Below are 23,006 nucleotides of genomic sequence, written 5' to 3'. Positions count from 1 at the left end.
ATGTCTAATTTGACTTGCCTAGAGCTCGTTATTTCCGAAATTACAACAAAACATTTCTGATATTGGGATCTAATTTAGCTGGCAACTGAATCTACGGGTTCCCGCCTTCGAGGTAAGAAATGATTTTGCTGTTTCAAACGGATATTCCTTTCCAACACTGCCTAGACTCTCTGTGACATGCACCTACAGCTTAACGTTGGATCCGAGTACATGAGCTCCCACCGGGATTCAAATCCGGGTCTCCTGCTCCGAAAAAAAATGTAGGCTAACCCTACAGCTGCGAGAAAGTTTATACGATGCGAATCCTAAATACGTTAAAAATTTATGTTCATGTTTCACATAGCTCGACGTTTCATTTTTGTTCTGAAAAATAGACAAAATCCAAACAAAAATGAATTGCATAACTGTACATCTACTCACTCCTGCATCACCGTTATCACCACTAGCAGTCAAATTTACGAGCGTCTACGCGATATTGTCCATCGCAAATCGCTTCACTTTTGCGCAAGACATTTGCACAATTAAGAATAGGATACAAAATGTAAAACTAATATATACATAGTTTATATAAGAATTTATTAATATAAACATGTGTAACTATAGTTATTTTATACTGTTAACGAGAGTTTCGTCTTGTATCACTGCTGAATTAGAAAGTACAGTTCAAGATTTTAATTTACATTTAGTGTACATTTCTAATGTCATGAACAAAATCTTACACGTGGAAACCAATTTCTAATTTAAATCTGATCTTAGTATATTTACATGACCGAATTAAAAAAAAAAAAAAATCTTTCTTCATTATTATTGAATGGTTATCCTAATATATTTGTATTATCTAAACAAAATAAAATAGAGTATACATATTTGATTTTTTTAAAATATTACATACGCTGTTTCAATGTATCTGAATACCGGAAGACAAAAGTTCTGAATTACAGGTACGCATGTCAACGAAAATATTTCCCTGAATGGCATAACGAACTCTTTTGGATAAGGAAATCTCTACTGATAAACCCATGAACAAAAAACCTTTAATGATAACATTAAAAACTATATTTATAAACAAAGGTGATACGTATCAAACTCCCACACATTGTGTAATTGCCTTAGAAACATTGATAGTCCAGGACATTGTTGTCACTAAGTATAACACCTCGTTCTTCATAACGTTATACATTACTCAGTATATAGTGAGCTTATAGCTACGTAATCTCTTCTTCTTTTACATTCAGTCACTAACTTCAAACTACGTTCGACTGTATTTGTAATGGAAGATTAACATTCTTACAACTCAATCTTTTATCCCGTTTAGTACTTTATATTCCTAATGTACACTGTCTTACAGAAACCTGATCCTAATACCTTCAAATGAAATAAGGACAAGGTTTTATACTGCTGAACTATGGCAACAAATGATCCGGCAATACTAGAGATCACGATAGTGCCAAAGTAATGTATAAGTTGGTCAGAAAATATGACGAACAGAACAACGTAATATTATATATATATATTTGTCCAAGCAAATACCAACTGTTCTTCGTAAAGAAGAAATTGTCTATAGATACTGTTATTTTGGGTGATAACGGCAAAAGAAAAATGCCTTGTCCACAATAGTGTAAGGTTTCCGTACAGAGGCAACTAGTATCATAAAATTCCGATGTCTGACACGTAGTGCATCACTAAAGCGATGAAAACGTATACAAATAGGATTGTAGTGTTAACACTGAAATTATTTATTTCTAAGTTTGCAACACGTATATAGTGTCTACATCTCATCATATGTACAATAATAAAAAAGTTTTGTGCCTATTTCATTTGAAGGTACTTGTATTTGATAAATACCGTCTTGTTAAGCGAATAGAACCCTCCTCTTGAATACTTTGTATCATTCAAATTACAACTTCGGAGTTACACCAATCAAAAGACAACTACCAATAGTGTTACAATATTATCATAAACACTGGACTAGAAACCACAAATCGCGAATTGAATACGAAAACTCCTCAGCTGAAAATTGAAATGATGCGTTTTTTATGACATGTCGTATAAAATACAAAACACTCACGCCGCATTACCAGAATCTAGGTACGACTTTTCGATAAGAATACATTAAATTCGTTTCTAATTATTCATGTAATGAAATTCTACTTTGAACACGATATTAACAGTACATCTAAGGACGCACAGCGGATTACTATCGGTTTCATTAATTGCTAATAATACGAATTTTGAATTACAAAGTAATAATTTCAAAATTTAATAAAATATGTTTATTGGAAAAAATGGGCTGCTGAATTAAAAAAGAAAAAATACCAAACTTCTGAGATGAATTATATATATAACTAACTGAATCTTCAAGCTCAAACAGTAAATTTAACAGAAAACAATAAAAGAAAATAGTGTGATTAAGTAAGTACAAGAAATCAATATTTCTGTTCAACCAACGAATTATTAAATTATCTTTTCTTTGCTGCGATCGTATTTATCATATACTGTACAACATTTTTATACATGAAAACTATTTGATTATACAAAGATACATTATAATGTGACTATTATAATTGAGCAGAGGATTATTTTTTTTACAATACAAAATGTAATTTACAACACTTTCTTTATAAAATTTCCCACCTCACAGTACATTAGGAATGAAAAATAATATACCTGCTACATCAATGTCCCATAAATTAAAAAAAAATGTGAAAGACAAAAAAATGATTTCTTGAAAAGGTAACATTTTTTTTATTAAGTGAAGAAAATAATAAAGTTGTGAGGCGGTGAACGGGGTAATGTTCAGTCTTGCCTTCTTCGCTGTTCCTGAAACAAAATAAATAAATGCATCAATCAATACTAAAGTTATATTATAAACTGGCTTAAAAAAATAATAATCTCATATACAGTAAAGGTACAATCCGCAGCAAAAAAAACCTGCAACATGAGCATGTAAGTTTATTGTGAAACTACGCCTAACAGCGCAGGGAATCAACATAACGTCTAAGTGACACGAATCACGCCAGGAGAAACCTCGGCGTCCTCCCCTGCACACTTATTTTGGAGCAAAAGACTTCGTTGTTTCACAATAACTTACATGCTCGTGTTGCAGATTTTTTGCTGCGGACTGTATTATGTACAGCAGTCCCGTTTTTAATCGAATCCCCATTGACTGAATTTCCTGGTTAATTCGAATCGCTGAAGTATGAACATTTACATGTTCGCTACTTCTGTTTAAAAACACCAACTATCATTACAACGGAGCAGGACGTTTGGGCGCGGCCATTTGGGCGCAAAGCAGTCCAAGATGAGCTGTTTCGGCGTGGTTGAGAACTGGTCATTGAGAACTCTGTCATACTATCATACAGATTCCATATCCTTATTGGAAATAATACTGCTGTTCTTTTGCCGACCAATCGTATCGTTCCTTTACGTTAGATACATTATAAAAGACAAAAATTTGTTTTGGGGTGTCTAAGTGCTATTTTATGAAATCTAAAATAACTTTTTATTAATACAATAGAGTATCAACTATCCGGCCTAGTGGGCAGATCAAATAACAAAAAAGCATTCAATAGATACTTCCTGAATCACCCACATCATTAAAAATATCATTTTTATTCCAAAAATAGCTCTTATTCATTTCTTCTGACTTCTTGGTACTTATAATATTGGTATAATTTATTACAGAAAATGAAAATATGTACAGTATTGTACACATTTTAAGATAAATTTAATAAAGTCTGACTCAAAAAACCAAGTGCACAGTGCAGTATGAATATATAGTCACATCTTTAAAATAACTAAACATTAGCGAAAAACGTGTCTTTTTTTTAAAAAAAAAATTACATATGTCTTGTTTTATTAAAACGGATATTCTTTTAAAACTAAGCCGCATAGTACGGGGACCGGACAGTCAATAGTATGCTACGGTTTCTTCCCATTTCTTTTTAACTGGTAGAGACAAATTGTGCATGATACGCAAAAACTTCGCTGTGTTCAGGATGTTGTTATTAGTTTTTGCAAAACTATTTGCGGAAGGTTTTCGAAATTTCCAGTGCTTAAACATTTGAGCTCTAGTTATCAAATACATTATAACATATGTAAGTAGGTAAACCTATCTGGATAAAAGGTTTTGCGCCGAAATGTCTCGCGGGCAAATGTCTGCGCCCAAACGTCATGGACACTGATTACAATACTGTATCTGTTTTGTTTTAGCAGTTATTTATCAAAAGCATTTTGACGTAGCTTAAATTTTACTTTTTTCGAGTTCTTCACTATCTTTAAATTATCCACTAAAATTCAAGTAGTAGGGTTAGCTTAAAACGAAAGCCGTAAGGAACCATCTGTTAATGAAATATCAACAACTGTTAAACGGCGAGTCGTTTTTGAGAAAATCTTCCACAAGAAACTCATCCCAACACTAAACTATTCCTTGTGAATTTTTTTCATGTGTAATGAGTTACGCTGTATTATCAAATTGTAGATGAATATGAAGAAAATCACGTAAGTCGTTTATGAGAAAATCATCTAAAACGAAACCAACCTCCAAAAGTAAACTAATCTTTTTTTTTTTTTAATTTACTTATGAAATGTGAACAAATTCGCCTGAGTAGCTCTTGAGAAAATCGTCCCTAAAGAACCCATCCCCTAATGTAAACTATCCCTTCTGGATTTTTCCCTGGGAAATGACATTCCTGTCACGGTACAGGACTTTAATGAAATAATGATGTATGAAATATTAAAAAAATCGTAGAGGCATCTTGAAAAAATCACACATTTTTATCCGCCACTAAAACCAGGGTTGGCTGGTTTAACCCCCTCAAAAAAAATAAAAATAAAAAATAAAAATAAAAAGCATGGTTTTTGCCAACCCTGAGTAAAACTATCTCTATTTCCGGGTGTAGGAAGCAAATTAAAAACTTGGGGAATCTTACAAAGATCTTCATTCAAAATTTGTGTGGACACATTGAATGACATAGTTCGTTGACGAGTGTACGTACATCTGAGACCAAATGGACAGATATTCAAAAATCACTTTCTTTTTATTATATATATAGGAAGGGACCGTGATACCTGTAAATACTTTGAAATCTTGATTTTTTTCCCACGTTTACCACACTCTTTCCTCCCTATCGTCTATCTCTAAAATATGTCCCAGCGTTTCCAACATGTTTCAATCACCACAGTAACATGACAGAATCTTTTGAAACGAATTTTTGAAATCAGTTAGTACCTACCTCGCTGGCTCATTAACATTACTTTTCATTAAGATTCGTACATTAAGATGGAGAAAACAAGGGAGTGAAAATTAATGCTATAAACAGAATACCTCACGAAACCTTCATATTAAACAGACGAAATTTGATACAAAAAATTACTAATAAAAATAAGTGGGCACGTGAATCAGAGGAGGGAATCGGACATTTCTATACTTTAATCTTCCACTTTATTCGTTCATAAAAGGAAAATGTTTAAAATGAATTTTTGAATACAACTGGGACTTATGTTGACCTGTGTAGTGCCCCATGATTACAAATCGCAATGTATCTATAAGACACTTGCAAAGTTTTCAGCACTGTTTAAACAAAATTTTGTGCTCCTACAGTAAAACCTTTGTAAAAGAAAACCTTCCCCTGATACGTACCTTCTGCGTCAAAAGGATGACCAGGCGTCTGAAGATACCAATAAAATCAATGAACAGATCAACTGAATGACGAATGAAATCTCCGTCACCATGTCGCTTCTTTTCCATTATCAGTTGAGTGTCATATAAAACGAACATGCACATAGCCAGCAAGCCGATATACAAATTCGCCTATAATATACATACAGAAATACAATTATTAATTATATATATATCATATTCTCTCAAAAAATACTCCATGTACAATCCTATTTAAAATGTAGCTCTTCTAAAATCACCAAACTTAGAAAAAAAAAATAGAAATGAAATCTTTGAGTATTGTGTCCCAAGGACTAAAGAAAACGGATGAGAAATTAACGAAGTGGCGAAAACTGAAGAACCTCCAGAAAACCAACGTAAGCAGTGTTTGTCCATCAGAAAGCCCACTTGGCGCGAGCTGGAATCGAAGCAGGAACCCCACGCATCAGAAGTGAACGCCTTACCATTGAGCCCCCCCCCAATGAAGAAGTTTTAGTTAATCAGCTCTCGCTGTAATTACCGTACGAAAATACTTTGTAAAGGAACCATTTTTTACGTAATGCGACTGTCAACGTCGAAGATTAAGACTGGTGGTTAGACTGAAGTTTAACGTCCCTTTCAGCACCGAGGCTACATGAGACGTGGAGCCGCAGCTTAACGTGCAATACGAAACACACAAGCTCCAACTAGGAGTCAAAGCCGGACTTCGCATTGAAGACGCATACGCTAACCATACGGCTACGAGAGAACTCCCGTTAACTATATAGGTCAGGAAATAGAAGTGAATTTCTACAGAAGGAAACAAACCAATGTTAAAAAATAGCCTGTTATCCTGACAAACAAGTTTCAGAACAATTCAGTATATACCAATAGAGGTAATTTCAAGAAAATTTCCACCTCTCGAAGCCCGAAAGCCCTTATATCTCGCAAACTATGTCTCTTACGCCACTGACACGTATGTCTCTCTCCTTGCCTCCCGACCTCGAAATCCTAAAATAAATTGTTGCTTATGTAATTTGAAGGAGCAATTCATTACGAAGAAAAGGAAGATTAAACCATATTCGTACCGCATTTTCAAATGGAATTATAGCTAGATGTTGCTTGTCATTGATATTTAATAATAATAATAGGAATTCAGTACCACGAACAGACTGGGATTTTGAAGACAACTCTTCTAAGGTATCATAATGCTAAACACTATATACAGTGATAAAAATAATAAACGACCCTATCAAGCTGTTAAAATATTCAAGTTTTCTAGAGTCAATCCGATTAAAAGCAAGCAAAACATAGTAGTCTCAAAATTACGTTTTAATATAACAGGGTGTCTACTAAAATTCCAAAATGAAATTTCGTGACTTTTTCGTGACCTTTTCTTTACCAAACCATAAAATTTCGTAACATTCAAAAACTAATAACAGTACCTATATTTTCTGCACTTATCTTTATCTTGTCTTTACTTTTAAAGGCTGTTCCTTCGAGTGATAAAAGGTTGGTATCTTTTCATAGTTGAATAAACTGGTTAGGTGCGTAGGTGGTTTCGGCGATGCGATGCGATGCGATTTGCATCGCCATTGCTCAATGATGCCAGATGAAGGACAGTCTCAAGAGCGAATTTTCATGCATGCGATAGAAGCGTGCTCTGCTTGCGATTTGGTAGCGTCTAAAGCCGACAACAGACATTTTTGGCAGTGAATTTTGACGTTTTATACAATAAAATTTTCCAGTTTGTACTTATATTCCTACAGATAACAAAAAATCATGACCATGCAGCTAAATTTCTTGACTTTCATGACCGTTTTCTGATTTCGTGACTTTTTCATGACTTTTCGTGACCGATAGACACCCTGTATAACATTGCTATCGCTTCAAAGAACTAGTCAAATTTCATCATCTTTTTTTTTTTTTTTTTTCCTCTAAATTTATCGATTTAAAGAATAAGTTTTCATTTGCATTTTCTGCTCATTAGTGTATGTTATTTAAACCTATTCTTATAAGAATTTCCATTATATTTACTCTTACCCATAAGATGCATTATATTTCTAGTATAATCCTGTTATCTTCAACGGCTAGGCAGTAAGAGCTTCACTGACATTTTTTTAAAGTTAATTTTGTTCTTTTCCCATACAACTTAAAGGAGGTTAAAAGTATTTTAAAAAACATCATCACCAGTAGAAAGAAGTGTGTTGCAGTCATGATACAAGACGCATCCAGAAAGTAAGTTCCGGTGGAACGTAAAAGGATATACCAACATCGGAAGAAAATGGTTTTATTACTGTGGAGTTAACGAATGAAAACGAAATCTTTGAGTTTTACGTCCCACGGTTATGCCGGTTAGACTAAAGGAGACGGTGATAATGAGAGATGAGTGAAATGGTGGAATGAAGAAAGTGGCAGGAAACGGGAGAACCCCGAGAAAACCCACGAGCACGGTGTTTGTCCACCACAAAGTTCACTTGGCGGGGGCTGGGATCGAACCCGGGACCCCAAGCGCCAGAGGTGAACCCTCTACCACTGAGCCACCGCGCCCCCCTGTGGAGTTAACGATACATTACGCACATTTTAACACATGCGCCATCTTTGTTGAAGCATTTGTCATAACGCCGTATCAGAAGGAAGGTCAAAAACGGAAGTTAGAGGCTTCTTCTTGTGTTCCTCTGTCAATTCTTTTGACCGTCGTGCACACTGTAGTCTCCGGGTCAGTGCAGCAGGGAACGGGAGATCTGTGGAAACTGATACGCATATTGGGAAGTGCCGGCTCAGCACGCTTTCCACCACTCCAGGTAGGGGTGTTCCTAAAACCGGTTAACCGGTTTCTGTTCAGTTTGTAGTTTAAACCGAATCAATTGGTTTGGACTTCAAACCGGTTTGGTTCGGGTTGGGAACTATTGGGCCCTTTTTGAGAACTGATTTGTTCGGTTTCATTACAATATTCGTCGAAGAAAATGCAGTTTGCGTTATTAGAAACCGTCCACCCAGAGATTAAAATAAGGATGAATGTTATGTTTTTCGATATAACTTTATTCAGATTAAATTTATTTCGATATTACTTAAACAACTGAGGATTCGTACTGTGTGGAAACTTGTATTCATGCTTTGGAAATTGGAATAAAACTCTTAATATCAGTTGAAAGACAACTTTACGGCATGGACGGATTTAGGACACATACCCTAGAAGGGGAAGGGGGGGGGGGGCAATTACAAGAAGGGTAAATGCTATTCCACAAACTACGTTTAGAATGAAACATTAAACTCATTCTGAAATGACTAGGGGACTCGTACTTTATACCCTGCATGGGAAATATATCGTGTTGCTATATTGTCAGGTAACCAAGAAGGTTCGTGCTGTTTTTGAGAAAAGTTACTTTTGGCGCATTAATGTGGTCAAATTGTTTCTGATGACGTTATATGTTTACATTCCTTTCAAACCTTACTTAATAGAGAGTTGTTCAGTGCAACGCACGTTTCGCTATCGGCTTTTTATAGGAAGCGCAATCTTCGAAAAAACATGTCCTTAGGAAGGGAGATTTTGAGGGCTATTTTGCTTTATGAGTACAAATTAGGAAACACAGATGCAGAAGCCGCTAGAAGAATATGCTTCAAGTTTAGAGGGACGTCAGTGAGTGAACGGACTGTTCAAAAGTGGTTCAGCTGCTTTTCTTCCGAGTTGAGAAGATTTGGAGTTTAACGTTCCTTTCAGCAGCGAGACTACATAAGACGGGACCTATTGATTAACGTGGAATCCGAACCATGATCTCCCGCCGGGAATCGAACCCGTTTTCTCCCACGCCAAAGGTGAGTACGCTAACCTCTTAGTAAAGGAGCTCTGCATTTCTTCCGAGACGAGAGCCTTTAAGACAAGCATCGTGTTTGTCGTCCATCCACCCTCGACAAAGTCCAACTGGAGGAAGAAAGCAAGCAGAAACCTCATCGAACTTTACAGGAGCTGGCACACAGGATTGTAGTATCTGACGAAACCTTTCGATCATATCTTCATAACCTTGGGATGACATGAAAGCTAAGTAAATGAATTCCTTCTGTCCTGTCCGAGGGAAACATCTGCTTGTTCTTGCTGTCGCGCCATAATAAAACCTCGTTCCTGGACCAAATGTTGGTATGTGATGAAAAATTGATCATGCATGCTAACTGGAAGAGGAAACATAATTGGGCGACTTTTGGTGTTCGGTCTCATTGGTTGCTAAACCGGACATTTAACAAAAGAAGGTAATGCTATGTGTTTGGTGGACCAGCGCTGATACACTCTAATATGAATATCAACAAACCATGACAGCTGAGGTCTACCAGTCACAACTGCATAGAGTTTCAGCTGCACTGCTCAAGCAGCAGCCAGCACTGGTCAACAGAAGAGGAGTTCTTCATGATTTTGCCAAATCTCATACGGCAAAAGCGACTAAAGAGGTTATCAAAACAATGGGCTAAGAAGTTCTACTTCATCCACCCTATTCCTCGGATATCGCCCCATTAGACTATTACCAGTTTTGGCCATGGATAGCCACCTGCGAAAACAGCAGTTCCGAAAATTCGACGATGTCACAAAGACTGTATCACAATTTTTGGACTCCATAGAAAAGGATTTTTTTTTCTTTCTTTTTTTCAAACAGGCATTGGTGATTATTTCGAAGAATAAAATGCGTGTTTAAGACTTTTGTGGGTCATGTTTGATGAGTAACGAAAACCGCACGAACTTCCTTGGTTACCTGATATATAAATAATACAAGGGAAAAGCAGAGATAAGTCATTCCGAGTAAAGACTGACTCGTTTCTTATCTACTGATATTTTATTATGAGAACCACATACACATGATAATCGACTGAAGTAGTTGGGAATTACTTTACTTTAATATTTTTTATAGTACTAAATCATATTCTAGTGCGAAGGAAATATTACCGCACAATGGAAATATTACTGTTATACTATTTAAATGAGTACTAAAACTACCTAAAACTTAACAATTTGTATTACTCCTTTGAATAGAGGATATCTACCTACAAAATTTCGTATATCTAGGTATTCTGGTGTTAGAGGTTTGACAGAGGAATAATTATTCTACCACTAACAGTTAACACCCTTTAACAAAACTTTAAGAAAAAAAAAAAAAAAAACTAAAGGTCTTATGTTGCTTGAGTGTGATTTGCTTCTACTAGTCTATGGTGAGCTCGTGTTACATTCAGATTGTGAACAATCCGTACTCCACCGTTTGAGAATTTCACAGGCACATTATATTAGTCCCCGCTTTAAGCAACAGGCTATCTGTCTACCAAACTTCACCTTCCTACGACTTAGGGATATTGTTCCCTAAACCCTGTTCGGCCTAAGCTCTAAACTGCGATAAACAAAGCCACGTAAAACTAAACCTCGCTGATTTGCTGATGGCCTAACGACGCTTAAACTTTTCCGCAAAATAGTTCGTATGATTTGGTTATTACTTTTACTATGAAGCTCTATATAAAGCTGATACATTATTATAAATGACAAAAATATAATACGGATTCTCTAATAAAACTGCAATCGAGTGTGGTTAATAAAACAATAAAAATAAACACTAAGCATGCGCAGTAATTATGGCGCCAATTCAACTGTGGACATATGTTCTGCTTTCAAGCCTGAAAGACGGCTGGCATGAATCCCCGTTCCGCGAGTGTTGTGGTGAAACACCAACAAGATGAACTACTCCATGGTGATCCATCAAAACTGTCCTTGAGATTTCCTGTCTCCCGGACGGATGAGCACACACACATGGACAGATAGGGTAAATATATGAAGGAGTTTTGGTGAAACAATCTCCCAGACGGATGGACACACACACGGACAAATAGGATAAATATATGAAGGAGTTTTGGTAAAACAGTCTCCCGAAAGGATGAAACAACACACACACAAACACACACGCGTACAGATAGGGTAAATATATCAAGGAGCTTTGCTAAAACATTCTCCCGGACAGATGGACACACACGGATAGACAGGGTAAACATATGAACAAGTTTCGGTATAACAGTCTCCCGGAAGGATACACTCAGACGTACAGAAAGGGTTAATTTATGAAGAAACTTTGCTACAACAGTCTCCCGGACGGATGGATGGATGGGCGCACACACACACACACACACACACACACACACAGAGAGAGAGAGAGAGAGAGAGAGACAGACAGGGTAAAGATATGAAGGAGTTTTGATAAAACAGTCTTCTGGACGAATGAGCACATATACGGACAGATAGGGTAAATATATGAAGTTTTGATAAAACAGTCTCCCGGACGGATGGACACACACACGGACAGATAGGGTAAATATATGAAGGAGTTTTGGTAAAACAAACTCAGTGACAACGGATAAATACGAAATACTACAATTGATCAATTTATTTGGAGTTTATCGCACCTTTCAAAGGCTTATCGTGTCGTATCAGTTGCAATGCTAACCATATAGCAACCAGAAAGCTTACGAAATAACTACAATGAGTACTTTCTAGATTTGTACGACACGTCGAGTACTTTGTAGTACGTTACTTTTTTTAAAAATTATTTTCAGAAAGGACAAAAGTTGTTTTAATTTTACTTCAAAAGCTTGTTTTTCGCTACAATTTCTACTCACCTCGAACAACAAGTAGGATCCAAAGAAGACATTAGCCAGGCTACAGATCAGCAATGCGTTCAGCATAGTTAACAGAATTCCACCCAAATATAACCAAGATCCACGATCAGCAAGCATAGCGCTCACACTGAAGGCAACAAACACCAACGTCGTTCCAATGAGTGCTGTGGTGATAATGCTCGGATCCACATGAACCGCGAATTCCAGAAGTGGACCAAGTCCAAGCCCTAAAAAACACCATAAATTAAAATCAACACAAATAATAAAAGCACTAACATTTTCCTATGAATCATCCTTCCATAGGTTAGTGTCCTGTACTTTACAAGTCACAAAATTTACCTCACTTAGATTTTCTATTACTTCCCTCAGATCTCACGAGCAAGAAAATCTTATCTCTACTATCAACTACAGAACTGTGCTGTTTATGAACAACTATTAATTCCTTCCTTACGTTTATATACTACACACTATAAAGAGTTTTTGTAAACGAGGGTCACTACGAGTTTTGAGATACGTATTGTTGTGGCACAGTATTTGAATTCCAACAATTGCGTTCGGTAGTGGTATCCAGAGCGAAGAAGCGAAGCAAGTTTCAACTCGCCTCGCTTATTGGCGTGGCCGTATCGCCTTCACTTGTTTGTTGATGTGGGCAGTACTCGGCTGTCTAGAATGGAGCTCGAAAGGGAACATTTTCGGGCAATGATCCTTTACGATTTCAAAAGTGGTTTGAACGAGACACAAAGCCTTGACCGTTTGCAGGGGGCATTTGGGGACCTTGCTTCTTCCCGTGCTACAAGCTTTCGGTGGTTTGGTGAATTCAGAAGAGGCCGGACATCGCTTAAAAATGAAGAGAGCTGGACGTCCGGCAACAGCTGTGTCAGATGAAAACATTGCCGCTGTGGAACAAATGATTCGAGAAAATCCTCGCACAACTTTCAAGGACATTGAATCTACAGTGAACATTGGATCGCCAGCAGTAACAAAAATTCTTCATGATCATCTTCGGCTCAGGAAGTTTTCATCTCGTTGGGTGCCTCACACTTTGGCTGAACAGCAGAAGCGCATGCGTGTGGAATGGTGTGAAGAAATGATAGCAAGATTTGATGGAGGCAATTCTCGACGCGTCTCTGACATTGTTACTGGGATGAGACTTGGATCTATCAATTTGACCCTGAAAATAAACGCCAGTCTACAGTTTGGATCTTTCCAGACGAAAATCCACCCACGAAAGTGAAGCGACCGCGAAGTGTGGGGAAGAAGATGGTTGCAACTTTCTTCTCCAAATCTGGCCATGTTACAACTGTTCCACTTGAAGAACAAAGGACTGTTGCTGTTCAGTGGTACACCACTGTTTGCCTAACAAAAGTGTTCCAGAAGCTTCGGAAACGGTATCCAAGAACTAGATTGCGTGGGATCCTGCTTCATCATGACAACGCGTCCGCACACACGGCCAACATCACAATTCAGTTTTTAGATTCTACGGTCAAACTTATGACTCATCCGTCGTATAGCCCTGACCTGGCCCCGTGTGATTTTTTTCTGTTCCCCAGGATCAAAGATCGCATGCGTGGAAAGATTTTTGCAGCCCTGAAGAAGCTGTAGTGGCTTACGAGAATGAACTTTCAACACGTGAAGACTGGCAACACTGCTTTCAAAAGTGGTTTTCGAGGATGCAAAAGTGTGTACAGTGTAATGGTGAATACTTTGAGAAAATGTAAGTGTTAAATTGATTTTAAGTATGTTATTTCACATCTCAAAACTTTCGTAGTGACCCTCGTAAAAGGCCATACACCCTTTATCTTAGAAGCTCAACAATACACACAGACACAATATGATCGACTTACACCACCCAGCATAATTCTTGGCACGCAACTCATAGGATTTCGGAAACCCTATATAGATTTTGAGAATCTTGTATATAATTCTTTAAATATTTGTTGGAGGTTGCCCAGAACTAAGCGTTTTTGTTTTCTCACTTTTGATCTTGATTCAATGTTCTCAACCGTAACAAAATATATTTCTCCTAGTGCCAACCTAATATTATTTGGTAGATGGGTGGAAGAATGTTGGGGCATTTCTGTGATGTGTTGTTTTGAGATATTCAAAGTCAAAGGTTACAGTGAATGACCTTGAAACTGTAATGTGCTGGTATTCTCTACTAAAGAGTTTCTCAAAGTGTGTTCTGCGGAACCAAGGGTTTCCGTAAAGAGTTCCTAGAGGTTCCATATAAACCGACCTCAAGGAAGCGAATAAAAAAATTCGCAAGTCTCTATCTAATCTAACTGCTGGTATGAATTTTGGATCCTTCGGAATTTGTTTCTGGTATTTTGAATCTGAATACAATTTAAAAATATATTTTTAAAAAATAATCGAAAATGACAAAAGTTCCTTCCCGACAGTTAGGCATTGGCTTCATGGATACTCAAAGCAGCCCTCAATGTGTAATATGTGGTAGAGTTTTACCTAACAGTTCCATGGCCCATGCAAAATTACAGCGTCATTTTGAAACCAATCCTCCTGAGTTTCACAAAACAAAATGCTGATTTCTTTTAGGGAAAACGTCGTAAGTTACCAAATTCCCCAAAGAGTTTAGTTCAGACACCATTTAGTATGAATGAAAATGCAACAGAAGCATCTTTCATTGTAAATTATAGAGTAGCACCGGCAGGCAAGCCCCACACTATGGCAGAGAAACTGATAAAAACCTTGCACGATTGACATAGTTAACTGCATGATAAATAAAAAATCGGGTGAACAAATCTCTTTGGTGCCACTTTCAAATGACACAGTTGGTCGTCGTATTGAAGATATGGCAGGTTACATAAAAGAAGAGTTGAAGAGGATATGCTATTATGTAAACATCTCCCATTTAGTGCATCTGGGTTGGAAATTTTTAGAATTATTATTGAGTATTTAGAAGAAAACCAGATACAATGACACAAGTGCGTTGATGCTTGCACTAATGGTGGGAAGGCAATGGTAGGAAAAAACAGCTGGAGCTGTTATACGCATAAAAGAAGTTATGAAAAATTGCCAAAGTAGTCATTGTATATTGCATCATCAAGCACTGACCATAAAGGAAATGCCATAGCCCGTCAGAAACGTCTTTGATAAAGCAGTCACAATCATAAATTCTATCAAGTCAAGAGCACTTAATGCAAGGCTCTTCAAAATTCTTTGCAACGTTATAGGAAGTCTTTATCAATCCCTTCTTCTATACAGAAGTCCGATGGCTTTCTCGCGGAAAAGCTTTAAGCAGACTCTTCGAACTAAGAGATGAGGTAAGAGTTTTCTTCATCAATCACCACTTCAATCTGGAAGAACGTTGATCCAGATCCGCATTTAAGTAATCACAAGCTAACCTAACCGTACATTACCGCATATAAATGTTGGTAAGAGTACAATACAGGCAATATAGTAAAGTTTAAACTGACTTGTTAATTTGTCTCATCCCGTTTGACGTAAAATATAATTGCTCTATCCTATCGATCTACGCTAAGTACCCATGAAAAATACGGGATCATTTTTTGAAAAGTTATGTGTAATATTTGTCTAATCTACGAAAATACTTCTGTGCAAGAAAATATTTACGTAGAGAGAGAACATAGAAACAACGTTAAAAATGTGCCATGGTTACTAAGAAATTGAAATGCAAATCCACTTGTAGTGATTACTAGCCCTGGCTAGTGTACGTTTTAGGCACCTGTCTTTCTTTCACGCATACCCAACTTCACTGATCCGCCTGCTCCCTACCGATGCATCCTTACATGCGCTCAAGCTTCAAGCTGCTCTTAATCATCATACATGTAGTATTTATTACGTGAAGTGACCACCCAGCGTAAGTTGGTACGTGTTGTTCTTATGAATTTTAATACATGCATATGCTAGCATGTTATTAATCTGTACGCCGTTTGTGGCAGACGCAAAGAAAATAATTCAGATAGCGTTAGGACATTATATAGGATAGTTATACCTTTTAAATTATTTAATTATTTCTGGTGACGCATTTCAACTCTACCAGTGCCAAGCAAAGAATGGACACCCGCTAACAAAAGAATGAAGAATAAATTAGGAAATTATTTCCACGAAGATGCAAGTTTCTAAGTATTCGTAAATGTATGCTTTAAAATGCATTGGTTTTTCTAGCGCTGTACTCCTTTGTTCTGAATATATGATCACCAATATAATCACGAAAAATCGAGTTTCTTCCATATTAAACATTTCCACTGAAGCTAAACAAACAATATGACAGATATAAAGCATAACAATTTTCAATAATTTTAATTAAACTCAATCTAAAATTATTATTAACGGTCGCTCATGTACATGCTTGGGATTCTCACTCACTTGTTGTCCAGCAAGTTATTGGCGATTGAAGGAATTAAAATGTAGAGTAATTTTGTTTCATATTATGATAAATATAGTCTTCCTATACGTATAAAGTAAATACATTCACTGCTATTCGTGAAAAATGTAGCTTTTTTTTCATAATTTTAAGTTCGTCTTTCACAAGACTCACAGCTGCTACATACAACGCCATTGAAACTGCCTTAGCAACCACCTTAACAACAGATTGTTTGTAACCAATATGGCTGCGCCCAGTAAAATTCACAGCAGACGACTTCAGCAGCGTATTATGAGTAGCCTATATACTAAGTTCCCTCAGTGAAGATTCGGTCTCCTTGACACTGTGGGAACTCAGTGTGTGTTATATGGGAGGAATACTAATTTACGTGGTATCTCCAATCCTAATTCTCAACCAGTTTTTCTAACTAACACATGATTTCCAGCTTGCCACAGCCCTTCCTGAACCACAGGCGAAACAAATTGACCACCTTAACCCTGCTCTACCGCCTTAGTGGCACCAACTGGGATAGAAACTGTTTTCGAATAGAACAGACTTAGCTAGCGCATGGAACATTGTAAAACCTCAAATTAGACAACTGGTAGTGTTCCCCGTCAATCTTTACTCCAATATTTCGAGTGAAATACTCAGGCTAGTCATCTTTTGGAGCACATAATGCCTTAATTATTTTTCACAACACGATAATCCATTGTCTTTTCGTATCTCAAGTCTCAACAATGGTAATTCAACAATATTATGTACATTGTTTGACACTTATGGTTACTTGTCTTTCTCAATATGTAATGCATTACTCTCATATTTAGTATAATACATAATATATGTATGTGTATCTTAGGAGAGTGTACTATTACTTTTTTTTATTTGTACCGTGTTATGCAAAAATGAACTAAGCGCCAAACTTTGAAAATCCACGTAAATGCGGCGTTTGGTTCCTGATAAGCATTAGAACGTTTTGCACAATCGAAAAGAGAGGAAAACCAACACCTTTCCAAAAAAAGAAACATAATTTCACTTTTGATTACGGCTACATTAATGCTGGACATCAACCTTTATACGTAATTTTCTTAAAAGTATAAAAGTGGCACTTAGTTCGCTTTAGCAAGACACGGTACATTTGTTCTTTAGGTTTTCCATCCGATGGTTTCTTCTCAATTAGGGGTAATGTAAATAGGTAGTATAATATCCTAGGACATATATTAGGTATATATTAAAATAAATAAGAGCAACCTACGACATATTGGGAAAAGCGGGTAACCGTTAAGCACTAAAAAAACTTGATATTGCTAAATTACTATGTTGAGATACAAGAAGACAATGTGAAGATCGGTTTGTGAGAAAGGATTTGAGCCACTGTGTACCCTTTATGGTGTGTGGCTGAGTATCACACTCGAAAAACATTGGAGAGCTCCTTCGTGGCTAAGCGGTTAGCGTACGCCTCTAACGTGAAGCTCATGTGCTTCGGACTCCACGTTAACATGTAGGTCCACGTTTAATATATCCTTGCTGCTGAACGGGACGATAAACTCAAAATCAAGTCAACTCGTAATATTGGAAGAAAAAAGACTAAGAAATGTTACTAGGAGAGTAATTCGAAACGTATCTATTAAGTCTCGTTAAAGGTATCTTTTACTGTATTGACTATTACACCATTCAACGACCAACAAAATACTAAAAACTTACCTGTGCAAAATGCGAAGCCTAAGAGGTACCCCAATCTTAACTGTCGGTTTTTCACGTCATCCTGTGTGCTGAAAAGTGCGAGTGCAAAGCCTATAGATGCTATAGCAGTCAGAAGTCCTCCAGAAAACAAACTGGTGTACATGTGAACGTACGCCCCCACAGCAGCAACGATGGTAGACATGGTGAGACAGGCGTAGACATTTTTCAGATGTAGTCTCACTGGCTGCTCACTAAAATTAAAAACAGAACAACAATGAACAACTTATTTTTTATATATTTAAATTTCTTTTAAAATTTTAACAATTTACAATGTAGATTAGTCACCTGTAAAGAGCTTATGAAATTCACCAATGTGTACCAGTATTATAATTACAATATTTAATTTGTAAATTACACCGGATTCAGTCAGTGAACATTTTAGTGTCATCAAAACGATTACTGACGACAAACCAGTCTTAAATAAAAATTGTTTTATGTACAATTTTCTGAATAGGTTTTAATAATGTAGTACACCTGTACGTACCGGGAGGAGCAAGCCGAATCAACTTGAAACGTTAGGCCGTATATTTTTTCTATAAGGACAGTTTTGGAGGAAAGTCCGAACTTCGAATAAGCTACTATTTAATAAAAAAAAAAAACAGCGAACATAAGTTTGTCATAAATTTTGGCAAAATCCCAACTGAGTACGGGAGTATCAAACTCTGCAGAACATTATACAAGAGATTCGCAGTGGAAAATAATCGAATCATTTCTTATTAATAATTTACTTTCTAGTACGCCTATTTCATGGCCAAGACTAACTTTACAATTCATATATCCTTACGCAGACACGAACAACGGAACTATTTTTAACATGACAACAATCGCATAAAGAAATCTTGGAAAAAAGAAATGTTTCTTTTGTGCATACCCACCTTCGCGCATGTTCCCTAAACATAAATCCACAGTTACCACTCGGGCCTTCCTGCTTCGTCTTGCCATGACGCAGGTTATATACAATATTATCGGTTGGTTTTAGAACACAGGTCCCCCCCCCCCCATATAGGTTAGTACCTAGGTTGATTCCTTTCTGTATCGAAGTTTAATATTTAATTCTGTACCGAAGTTTAGTATTGCGGAGCGAGCGTCAGCGAGTGAAGACGGCTTAGAGTCCCACAGGGCACGTTGTTTTCGGTCTTTATTACAGCTAAATGGGAAGGGGGACCTGTGTTTATCCCTCATACATTTGACGAGTTTAAGGCAATAGGTGCATATACTCCCAATAAATATGTAAATACATTAGTAAAACTATTAGTATTATTCCATACATTTGATGGTAACACAAGTATTCTTCAGTAAAATTTGCATTTCCAACAACAGTAGTTTAGTTTAGTCATTAGTTGATACTCTTCAAATAAGCATTCTGTAGAATCAACACCAGCAAAAACGTAAAAATTCTTGTCAAATTAAAGAAGCTTAACGCTTGGAGTTCCGAAGACTATGCAACGCTACTATTTCAAGCGCTGAATTTAAACTTCCGTACTAGTGGAAGTGTCCATGTACAGTAAACAAAGCTGCATTTTCGGTGAAAATCCATCGTAAAAGAAGTGCTGGGGAAATTCCCGCAATTGAACGCACAAAGCATCAGAAGTGAATACTTCAACAATAAAACTATTTATTTTAAGCTGGAAGATATTTCATTTCATTTAAAACATTTTGGAACATTTACTTTATAAAATATGAATTATCTTTTTGTTAATTGTTTTAAATTCATCTTCGGCAAAGAACCGTCTTGCTAGTGCTAGGGAAATTCCCGTAATTGAACGCCCGAAGTATCTGAAGTGAACTTAAGAAATAAATTAAAAAAAAAAAAAAATATTTACGCTGGAAAATATTTCCCATATCAGACATTTTGAAACATTTATAATACATGAATTATATCTTTGTTTTAAATTAATATATTTGGTATTCATATTTGGCTAAGGCTCCTGGGATGACTCGATCTATATTTGTTCGTTTGTCTGCCTGTACCACACACATTACAGAGTATAACTTTCGGTCTTTTAAGTTTAAATTTTTAAGGTACAAACAGGAGATGCACTAAATTTCCTATATAGACTTTGGGGACATACCAACATAAAATTCCAAAATGGCGGAATTTTTTTTTTTTTTAAATAGTGGGTATCCACGCTACAAAGCACAGTCTTAGGTCTTTTAAATAGAAATTTTCAGAGTAGAAGCACAAAACACACTTAGCTGTACATATTGGCGGCGATGCAACGTAAAATTTCAAAATGGCGGCCATTTTTTCAAAACAGTAGTTAACACAAAATTGTTGTAACTCGCGACATTGACATATATATTGAAATATAAATCCTATTTTAGCACTTTTACCCGAAAGACGTTGAAATATTTCGAAAAAAAAACAAAAAAAAAAAAAACACCCGGGTATTTTCAAACTCTGTGCAAAATATTTACAAAACCAGTCCTACTTTTCTTGTCTCCGAAAGGATACATATTGGAGCACGTAAATAAAATGAAATATATTCCCTAATTTTATGTCGCATGCTTATGGTTTTTCGGTTAAAGGAGACGGATTATTAATGCATTAGAATTGGTGGAATGAGAAAGAGGGAGCGTCCCGAAAAATTCCAGACAACGTTATCGGGCAAACTTTAAAAGACACGCTCCAGCTGCGCATCGATAAGTAGGGCCCTTTTAAAAAGTAGAGTAGAGTAAGATATAAATAAGTAAGGTAGGGGTTAGCTTAAGGTTATTTTCATAAAATTATTGGTGTGTTATTTCTCGTTTCTGAGTGAGTATACCTGCCGGAGCGGGCCTTGTAAAGTTAACCCCACGTTATCTACCACAAACTCCTGTGGCCGGGTATCGACACAGGGACCCCCAGCACCAGATGTAAGCTCATTAGAACAGCCAATGTACCCCGAAAATCGAGGCATGTACCGTAAAATTAACGTCACGGCCATTTATTATTGTTTCATAATTATCGACACAATTTGCTACAATAGTATGTCAATATGATAACGACAATCTGTCAGTTTTAGGACTTTTTTTTTTTTTTTTAATTTAGGTCTAGTGCAATTTGTTATTAGGTTCATTAATCCGTGCTCTTCACGAACTTTTAAAAGATTTTGCTCGTTATCAACGTATTGCTTCACAAATGTTCAAACTGTTACTTCATTGCCCTTGTACATTCGCCATGTTGATAACATAAATGCTCGTTACTTTCCCACAATGCAACTGTTTAATTAGCTTGCGTCAAATAGTTCCCTCAGCTCGCGGTATAGTCCCATGTCTATAACCGGTTATATATAACAAACAAACAGATTTTTCGAGACCCTTATATATTATCAAGCACACAAACGATCAACTTATCCATATCTTTCCTGTAAATTTTAAAAATTTTGCTGGAAACGGACACCCAACTTTGAAACTTAACCCCAGCTTCCTTCCGTTTGTGTATGGTCTTTATCCTTAAAAGATCCGTTTGCAAGTTATAATTCACGCTTATCAGCAAAATGCTCTTTTACTACACTCTCACATACAGTATATACAGTTAGTCGCTCATTCTAATGCATAGCGGTTAAAAGGAAACGCTGAATAGCAATGGAATTCATGAAATGCATCGGTAAGGGAAATTTAATATGAATGAACTATAATAATAATTTAAAAAAACGTCTAAGCAGCACCTACGCCTAAGGAGGGTTTACAATTGGTAATTATTGATTAGTCACAGTCTTATACAGAATTGACCAACATACTGATATTAACCAAGGTCATGGCATAACATTGAGGCATTTACAGTCAAATATTTACAATGAAAATGATCGTCCGTTCCTATTTTAAAAAATTAACGCGCTTTTCAGTGTGCAGCCAATATTATTTTTCGTATTTCTGGTACATTCTCTTTCTCGAGAAAGTACCGTAACTCTAATAGATTGGAGTTCAGAATTAATTCTCCCTGTGAATGTTCTTCAAAATTGTAGGTCACTTAACAGAAACAGAAAAAAAGATCAATAACGGCGCTCTAACGAATTACCAACTTCTTTACTCTTTTATTTTCTTTTTTTGTGGAAATATATGGATTTTAATTTATTGTAAATGTATTCTACAATTGAAAGATTCGCAGTTTGCCATCATGACGTAGCTATTTTGACCTAGAAAATTGCAAGACCAAACAGTATAATGCAAAAATACATCCTAAATATATAAAATCATTCTCAACCAAGATGCTGGAACCAAATCAAATAATGTATTAAGAAGATGAATTAATTAAAAACAATGACTTACACTTGTTTTCGTTCTGCCTATGGGTTACACCTAAAATCTAGAGAACCATACTACGATTCGTTGTGACAGCTACAAATCATCATCAATTATGTTGAAAATAAATACAGTTGTGAATATTACACTTACTAATTGTTTCAAATGAAAATTTCGAAACGATTATACTTACATTTTTTGACCAAATGATCGCAGGAAAGAATCCACAGTCACAGACGCCATTTTGTACACGTACTTACAAATTTTACATGGAATATCGTGTCTCAGTGTTGCACCACAACATCGATTTCTTACGTCAAAGAACAACTAGAATATTCGATCAAGGTTTGAGATAAATTGCAGACTCACGGAAACAAATATGTTCAGTTTAGTACAACAAGGTTTACTATTATAGGCACT

The 23,006-nt window shown here is 36.4% G+C and overlaps 1 protein-coding gene across 1 annotated transcript; it reads right to left on the bottom strand.

The window, feature by feature from the left end:
• Positions 1–555: 555 nt before the first annotated feature.
• Positions 556–22,938, bottom strand: BI-1 (Bax Inhibitor-1). The gene is made up of 5 exons (XM_081746051.1): positions 22,780–22,938; positions 18,324–18,553; positions 12,278–12,504; positions 5,642–5,812; positions 556–2,820 (listed from the first exon to the last, which is right to left on the bottom strand). Exons 1-5 carry the CDS (start codon positions 22,827–22,829, stop codon positions 2,797–2,799), a joined length of 702 nt encoding a protein of 233 aa, XP_081602177.1. The 5' UTR covers positions 22,830–22,938; the 3' UTR covers positions 556–2,796.
• Positions 22,939–23,006: the final 68 nt, after the last annotated feature.

Source organism: Thermobia domestica, chromosome 18, assembly GCF_964235325.1.
Source record: "Thermobia domestica chromosome 18, izTheDome1.hap1.1, whole genome shotgun sequence".
NCBI lineage: Eukaryota > Metazoa > Arthropoda > Insecta > Zygentoma > Lepismatidae > Thermobia > Thermobia domestica.
Note: the sequence above shows the minus strand (reverse complement) of the source record. Positions and strands in the feature narration are given on the sequence as shown.

What these genes read in the sequence shown, in the direction of transcription:
- BI-1 (XM_081746051.1), bottom strand. Translation starts at nt 22,829, where the DNA reads ATGGCGTCTGTGACTGTGGATTCTTTCCTGCGATCATTTGGTCAAAAA. An exon ending in AGGCTTCGCATTTTGCACAG is followed by an intron (nt 12,505 to 18,323) that starts GTAAGTTTTTAG and finishes GGTGTTTTTTAG; the next exon opens with GGCTTGGACTTGGTCCACTT. An exon ending in TCATCCTTTTGACGCAGAAG is followed by an intron (nt 2,821 to 5,641) that starts GTACGTATCAGG and finishes ATTTTGTTTCAG; the next exon opens with GAACAGCGAAGAAGGCAAGA.